General features: G+C 38.3%; 1 protein-coding gene across 1 annotated transcript; it reads right to left on the bottom strand.

Moving 5' to 3' along the window:
- Positions 1 to 5,086: 5,086 nt before the first annotated feature.
- LOC121249466 lies at positions 5,087 to 8,760 on the bottom strand. The gene is made up of 3 exons (XM_041148177.1): positions 6,264 to 8,760; positions 5,991 to 6,106; positions 5,087 to 5,899 (listed from the first exon to the last, which is right to left on the bottom strand). The coding sequence occupies exons 1-3, from the start codon at positions 8,758 to 8,760 to the stop codon at positions 5,087 to 5,089; spliced, it is 3,426 nt and encodes a 1,141-aa protein (XP_041004111.1).
- Between the last annotated feature and the right edge of the window lie 76 nt (positions 8,761 to 8,836).

Genomic DNA, 8,836 nt, shown 5'->3' with positions numbered 1-8,836 from the left:
TTCAGATTCTTTTTCACCTAACCTCTCCACCATTAGATTCTGAAAAATGTAGATGAAAGGAAAATCAGCATTGTTGTTAAATACCTATCATTACTATAGTCTAACTTAAAGTAAATTAAACATAATCTTACATAATTGTGTTCACTTGCTGCATTAATGAATTTACCCTTTCGAGTTGACCAATGTGTTTCCTTATAAAATGCAACCATGTTTGGCGCCGTCTCCCTCTGAAACACACAAGCAATAGTAAATATACTTTCTTATTTGAACATATTGGTGAGGACTTATATATACCCATAGTTATCACAAACCTTCTCCTCTAATATCCGTATAAAGGATTTTCGTCCACCGGTATGTTTGACTTTTAGTTTTTATCTATTTGAACTGTTTCTTCTGGACTTCTCCTGCACTTGTTTCTAAAAAATTAAATCTCATTTCCCAATAGTGTGTTTCTCGAGCTTAACATAATTGGAAAAAACCCTTACTGTATCATATACTCCTATTTGAGGCAATAGAAAAATCAACCTACTCTATTTTATTCACTTAATACTAATCTGAATAAAATTACAATATACCTTAAATGTCGAACTTGCCCACCGTTCACATAGCTTTTCCCATACAGGTTTCTCCACCATGTCCGTCCCACCACGTAGGGCCTCTTCATGTGATGCATATTTTAAATACACTTTGTGTAGTGCATAATGATATGCATTATACTTATCGCCCAAATGTCTTTCAACCATCTCACGATGGTTGTCCTTTGTCCAATCCAGAACAAAATCTGCCTGCAATATGAAATATGTACTTCATTACAAGGATTTTTCATCAAACATGCCTGATTACAACAAATGAGTAAGTCACCAGCTTCATCACTTTCTTAGGACAAAGTAAGGTCCTACCCGCACACGGTCAACGAGCTCTTGCTTTTCCTCTTCGGGGTACATAACTCCAACTAGCATGCCTCATGTCGGCATGTACTTTAATAATCCCCGTCAGCCGACCAGTGAATATGGAGGCATTCTCGCACGAAGGCCCTCGATGACCATCTTGTATAACCAAAGGGATCTTACCCATCTTCCTAAGTCGTTCAAATAGCGTGCCTTTCGCCTGCCCTCGACCTCGTTTCTTAGTAGGTGGATCTACATTAAGACATTAATATCGTGTAACCCAATCACCTTTTTGCATTCATGAACCAGGAAAAATTATATACTTGTAAAGAAAGATATAATTTTACCACACCACATAGTATAAACTGACTCCTCAGGAACCAGATTGGAACCCATACCTGTATTACTGTGACTCTCTCCAACAAGTGCTCCACCCATTGCCTCTTTTGCGCACGCAGCTCCTACATCCTGCGTCGATTCATTTGACTCTGGCTCGTCCCGCAATGTGGTTCTCCGCGGCAACGCATCTGCTTCTTGATTGCTACCAATGAGAGCGCTACCGTGTCGAGCTCGGCCCCCCCGAAACTTTATAGATTTCACCATCCTTGGCTTTGCTGGAATTTCAAACCTAACTCAGTTCTAACATGCAACCAATTTGTGAGAGAATAGAGTAAGATGCTATTTAACCTACTAAATATAATGTAAAATGATATTTCAATCTCTAACTATTATGTTGGTACCATTCATATATACTCTACTTGTAAGCAAACTAAATCCACATCTAGAAACAATCAAAGCAATATTAAGAGTTTATGGGCTCTTGCTATTAAGCACATATACCCTTTCTTGGAGGATTTCCAACTGAAAAATATAAACACCAAGCTGTATGCCCAATCTGGGATAATGCAATGTATTCTCTTTCTATGAGAATACAAAGGTGTCAGGCTAACTAGTGGGAACCCAACTTGGTTTATGGCCAAGTATAGTACATTTGTAATGTGAATTTAACATTTTGCATGAAAACTGGAAACCACCTCAAACAACATGTGCTGGGTTGAGTCACCCACGTGTAATAAAAATGATAAATTTATTTTAAAATAAGATATCATTAAATCCAAGACTTATCATGGACACCTCCTGCTATTGTTAAAAACAGTTTTATAAGTGTACTGAAATCCTGAATAAATCAGGGAAACATCTACCTTTATGACATCCAATACATTTTCTAGCTTTTATAGTATGTATTTGAATCTACTTGCCTGTTTTCTAGCATGTAGATGTTTACAGGGCAAATCAGTGTTTTCTACATCCATTGACATGCAAAACATTTGCCCAATATAGTAACTCAAAATCAAGTGGGGTAGATAACAAAAATAATATCCAGTATTCTAAAAATATAAACAACTTGTGAAGAGAAAACAAAATCCAAAAGTATGATGAAATGGTTGTAGGTGGCCTGTGTAAACCTAATCTAACATCTCAGTACAAAACACGCAGTCACAGAATAAGGCAAGAGAGCCAAAAGGGTTGTTAGTACCTGGTTGTTGGTCTGGCTTTCGTGGCAGTAGGTGAATGAGAGGAACCATTATGTGTAGTTTATGTAATAGGTTTTAAACTTTTGAAAATGCTCAAATGGAAGAAAAGCAGTAGCTCCATGCATAGGAAGACAATTGTAAATAAGATAATATTGTTACAGTAATTCCATGTGAAGAAGATAGTTTTAAAGATCCAAAGTGGAAGAAAAGAATCTGGAAAATGCAAATCAAACTACTACCAAACCTGATGGCCCTGCTGGAAGCATAGTACAGATGCTGGAAGAACAACAGCAGCTCAAGAGTACCTTGGATATTTCTGGACTTCAAAGTGTGTCGTGCTTTTTCTGAACCAGATGTGGAGGTTTCCATAAGAAAATAAAGATTTCACTAACACACAGGATTGAGGGACACCTGTCCATGGGAAATACCAACCAGCCACTAGGAGTTGACATCATGGCGCCATTTCCCATCTCAAAAAAATTACCCTCCCGCCCTTTACAACATCTCCCTCCCCTTACATAGGCCAATCTTGTTGTATATTATCATAAGAAAAATTACCATTTTGCTCTTCAACAGTATTCCAGAAATTTTATGGACCATTTTTTTAAATACCATTATCCAAAATTAAACAACACACTTAGGCTGTTAGTTGTGAGAATACCATCAATAATAAACATGGTTAGTTGAATGCTTCACTTATTTATTCCATTTTAAATAATGGAGTTGTGGACGTCTATTTCTGAATCCCATAATCAGAAATTATGGCAACACACCTGGACAGGAGTTGGAACATATCAACAATATGAAACATGTTTTGTTGGCAGGGCTAATATGTTTTTAACTCCATTTTAAATTACTCAACTATTTTACTGCTCACGGTATGCTATGTAATTAAATCCCATGTTTCCAGCAACACCTCAAAATTGAGTGTTATTGGAAACAAACTTGAGTTCAAATTTATGACCACCTAAATGGGTGTGTGCATATAGATTGTAATTTTAGATATGGGTTTGTTTGCATTTCCTGATTTTGCATTATATGGTGTTGTATATATATTCTTTAGTTTATTGCATGGACTGGACAATACTCCCACTTGAACTTGTGCCACAACCATCATTCTCCAACTGGGTTGCAATCCGAGATGTAAGGCCAGTTCATGATCCCTTTGCAACCCTGTTAAGAGTTTGTGATCCTCCTCATGCATATACCTCCATTTGTGGGATAATAGTTTTGGATGCGGCTGTTTATCTAGATGCTTATGCTATGGCAATTTAATTCACATTGGCATCATCCCCCTGCCACAACCTTCCAGCCACTTGACATCATAGAAATGATTATAGGGATTTGTAGCACGTTGCCTTTAAAGACCAGCCTAAAATCTGCATACAACGCAAAAACCACCTGTGAGTAACCTTTTGTCCTATTTTAGTAGCTATCAACATCTACTTAAGTTTTCCTTATTAGAAGCACTCCAACTAAAAAATACCAGTCCTTAAATGCAAAACATGTATCTTTTGCATTTAGTCCAGTCCTTTCAAAGCAACAAGGTCGAAATCATACATAACATGATGATCATATAAATAGGTATTTTATGCAATGTTCTTCTACTTTTATATAAACTACTTGATGATTTGTTGTGTATTGTGCAGTAGATAGGATCTCTATAAGTACTTGAACTTATAGTTATTTTGCCAATTTGTATTACTTAGAAAAAAACACAAAGAGATCCGGCTCAAACTATACTCACCAATCAGCACTAGCTAGGCTGCTGCCTTAATAAGAAATACATTCAACTACATGCTAGACCATGAGCTCTTTATATAATATATATATATATATATATATATATATATATATATATATTATATTAGCATGTCTAACATCATGGGGCTGATATATTTTTTCAATTCTAAAAACTTTATCCAACTTCTGACTAAGCTAGTTTTGTACATATATATTAGGAAAGGGAGATCACCTAAATATTAAGAGTGTATATTAAAAAATGTTATAAGCATTGTTCATGCAACAATATAAGCCACACTCTCTCCATTTCTACTCTATCTCCTGCTTCTTTCCCAATGTCTAATGACTAAAACCCTAATTAAACAAATAGAACAATAATAATAATAATAATAATAATAATAATAATAATAATAATAATAATAATATCCTTTTTTAAACCAATAGTCAGTCTTAGAATTGAATATTTGAGAACATTTATTCCAAGTGCATGATAAGACCATGCACCTCAAACACAGTGGATAAAGTTCTGATATGTATAATAGTAAATATACATATCAGAATGGACAATGCATGACCAAGCTTCATTTCAGCCTTAATATTCTATCTTGATTTATTTATCATGCAATAAACATAAGGATTTTGGATTACAGGTCTCAATATAAATCAATCATACTTTCTCGAGCTTAACATTATGAAGATCTTATATTGGTTTTTGATCGGAAAAAGGCAAGCCCAAAAGCAAAAGTAAGAAATATGCACGAATTTAATTCTTAGAAAGAAGAAGCCAACCGAACTTCACATCTAAAATATTAAACTTATACAAGGATGTGATTTTGCATTAAGATACACCCACGTGAATTCAAATACTACACCGTACAAGTTCATTATCAACCAAGTCCCAAATACAAAGCTAGACATTTACTAATCAGAATCAACTTCCTCATTCAGCTGATTCTCAGCCTCGCTACCAGAGTTATCATCGGCACATACATCCTCCAGCCCCAAGTCATCGTCAGATAGTTCATCATCAATATCAAACTCTTGGTCAGATGATTGTATCGGGTCTTGACCCGATATGGAAGCTGGATCAACAGGCAAATTTTCTGAATCATCTCGATTCAATGGCTCGGTCATGGCTGGTCCACTCTCGAGAATAGGGGGATAATTGTTAGTGTTATTGTCAACCTCATCATCTAAGTCACCATCTGATGTTTCATCATTATCCATCCCATCCTCAACAGTATTACTTGCATGAATGTTGTAAACATTCCTACTTGTAATTTTATGGACAACCTGCCAACTTCCCCCCAATATTGGATCATTGAGATAAAAGACTTGACTTGCTTGGAAGGCAAGAATGAAAGGCTCATCTTTATACCATTGCCTAGCAGTATTGACTATCGTCAATTTGTCCCTAACACGTATCCCTCTTCTCGGGTCACCAATGTCATACCATGCGCATTGAAAGAGATATACCTTACGCCAACCCATGTAGCGTAACTCTATAATATCATGCAACACACCGTAGAAGTCAACATGGGATCCCTGATGCTCGCCATGCACAACCAACCCGCTATTTTGACTTCGGCGATGCCTTTCACGCTCATTCGTATGAAAGCGAATACCATTCATTATGCATCCAGCATAGGACGCAACCCACGGATCTGGACCACATGCTAAGGCATATATCTCATCGGTTACTGCAGTAGGCCTAACTGAATGCACCTCTCGAATCTACCAGACAGAGAAGATTTAAGGTGAATTAGTTTTACAAACTAATTAGAGAAGAATGTAGTTATAATGACAGACAGTGTTTGTATCTTACGCGTGATCTGAACCACGATGGAAATTGACTCTGGTGCCTACGGTCAATGTTCTGAGGGTCCTCTTCTTGGATCTTGTTATAGTGCTCCTTGTCAATATATGTGACCAAATCGATTACTAGGAGGGAAAGGTAGTTTTAGCAAAAACAATTCATAAAGTGCATAAGAACTCATATATTGGTCCACTTACTGAATGTATTGCTCAATCTCCATGCAATTATTAAGTATATACCATCGAGCCTTGACCAATAGTGTGTCGGCTAATTTGTGAGAACTTGCTGTACCCAATGGTCTAACCTTTTGTGAGAAAACAGATAAACTTGGCTCATTTCCCAAATCAGTTGTCCTAATACGAACATCATTGTTGCGTTCCTCGCGATTATATCTAGTTTCAATATCATGGAGGTACATAGAGCAAAATGTAAGACACTCGAGATGCACATATGCCTCAGCAATTGAGCCCTCTGGCCGCGCTTTGTTGCGGACGTACCGCTTGAACTTCCCTAGATACCTTTCGAATGGGTACATCCACCTGTATTGCACGGGTCTTGCCAGGAATGCCTCCTCTGGCAAGTGAATGGCAAGGTGCACCATGATATCAAAAAAAGCTGGAGGGAATATCATTTCTAGTTTGCAGAGAATGATGGGAATATTAGCTTGAAGACATGTTAACACTGATAATTTCAAAGTTCGAGAACATAATTCTTTAAAGAACGAGCTTAAATCTATTAAGGCTTGACGCACATCAGACCGTAAGAACCCACCAATCACAACCGGCAACAGTGCTTGCACGAAGACATGACAGTCATGGCTTTTCATTCCACTGATCTTCCCTTCACTAGCATTCACACAACGGGCAATGTTCGATGCAAAACCATCAGGAAATTTCACTTTTGATAACCAATCACAGAAAATCTTTCGCTCATTTAAGTTTAACATGTAACAACCAAGACTCATAGTCATATGGTCCCCATTATGTTGTAAATGCAATTCTTTCCTTATTCCAAGGTTTGCCAAATCACGACGGGCATTGGCGGAGTCCTTAGTTTTTCCTTCAATATTCAGCAATGTTCCCAACACGCTATCGCATATGTTTTTCTCAATATGCATGACATCAAGGTTATGTCTCAAGCCCAAATCTAACCAGTAGGGTAGCTCAAAGAAGATAGATTTTTTGGTCCAATTTAGTTGATTCGGCGTTCGTTTCCTCTTCGAAGTAGATTTGCCAAACTGGAAATGTGCAACTTCACGTAATTGTTCTAGCAAATCCTCTCCCTCGACCCTTGATGGTTGGAGTCCATGCTCTTCGCACCCGTTAAAAGAGTTCTTTTTCCGTCTCCAACTGTGATTTGGTGGCAACCACCGTCGATGCCCCATATAGCAGTGCTTTCGCCCATATACCAACCACTGTGAATTTGTGTCAGATCTACATGAAGGACAAGCCAACTTGCCCTTCGTGCTCCACCTAGAAAGATTGGCGTATGCGGGAAAGTCATTGATAGTCCAAAGTAGTGCTGCATGCAAGCTAAACATTTGTCTACTGTATGCATCAAACGTCCGAATACCATCTTCCCATAATTCCTTCAACTCATCAACAAGAGGACGCAAGAACACATCAATATCATTCCCTGGTGACTTAGGGCCAGGGATTAGTAACGACAACATGGTGTATGGATCTTTCATGCATAACCAAGGGGGCAAGTTGTAGGGCACAAGTAGTACCGGCCAAATACTGTACGCCCTACTCATATTATTGAAAGGGTTAAACCCATCACTCGCCAACCCAAGTCTAACATTGCGAGGATCATGGGAAAAGGCAACATGTTTGTTGTTGAAGTCTTTCCATACCCTTGAATTTGCTGGATGTCGCATGCATGTTGGATCGTCAACACGTGCATCTTTATGCCATCTCATGGCTTGGGCTGTGTTCGTTGACATGAACAGCCTCTGCAAGCGTGGCTTCAAGGGGAAGTATCGAAGAACCTTTTGTGGTATCATCCGCTGCTCACTTGTGCTTGCAATCCACCTAGATGCTTTACATTTAGGGCATTCATTATACGATGCATTTTCCTTCCAAAGCAACACACAGTCATTTGGGCACACGTGTATCTTTTCATAATTAAAGCCCAAGCCACGCTCTAAGCGACGAGCATCTTTATATGAATCTGGAAATAGAGCGTCGGGAAATGCATCATGCAAAAGCTTGATCACCATGTCAAAGGACTTCACTGTCCAACCACCTATGCTCTTGATGTGAAGTAGCTTGACGATGAATGATAGCTTCGAGAACTTAGCACATCCAGGATAAAGTGGTTGTCGTGCGTCAGCAACCAACTCGTCGAAATTATAGTTGGTTGGAGCATTTGAGGTGGAGGGTTGATAATTATCATTTGCATTTCCTTCATTGCTACCTTCCTCATCCATAAACGACCCATGACGAATGTCATCTAACATCTCGTCGACATCATCAATGTAGTGATTATAAGAAGATGCATCATCAAATTCTTCATCAGAGAATGTAGAATTTAGGATCGGATCCTCTTCTCCATGGAAAATCCATTCCGTATAGGTTGGATCAATCCCTTTTAAAAACAAATGATCTTCCACAATACGAATAGAGTGAAAAGCTCTATTCCGGCATCTCCTACATGGACACCTAATTTGATCAGTTGTCACTGCATGAACTTGTGCCATGGCTAAGAATTGCCTAACACCTTCATCATACTCAGTGGAATGCAATCTGTCTTCAATAAGCATCCAAGACTTATCCATCATATGCAACTGCCCAGCTACTGTTCAATGCTAATTAGGATAGGTTTGGCACACTATGCAATGACCTTCGAAGAGA

Source organism: Juglans microcarpa x Juglans regia, chromosome 2D (assembly GCF_004785595.1).
Source record: "Juglans microcarpa x Juglans regia isolate MS1-56 chromosome 2D, Jm3101_v1.0, whole genome shotgun sequence".
In the NCBI taxonomy this organism is placed as follows: domain Eukaryota; kingdom Viridiplantae; phylum Streptophyta; class Magnoliopsida; order Fagales; family Juglandaceae; genus Juglans; species Juglans microcarpa x Juglans regia.
This window is presented reverse-complemented; position numbering and strand designations above follow the sequence as displayed.

Bases quoted from the DNA above. Each gene is read 5' to 3' on its own strand.
- LOC121249466 (XM_041148177.1), bottom strand. From the start codon at position 8,760: ATGGATAAGTCTTGGATGCTTATTGAAGACAGATTGCATTCCACTGAG. The intron at 6,107-6,263 runs GTTCTCACAAAT...TTTCCCTCCTAG, and splicing joins TAGACCATTGGGTACAGCAA to TAATCGATTTGGTCACATAT. The intron at 5,900-5,990 runs GTAAGATACAAA...TCTGTCTGGTAG, and splicing joins CATCGTGGTTCAGATCACGC to ATTCGAGAGGTGCATTCAGT.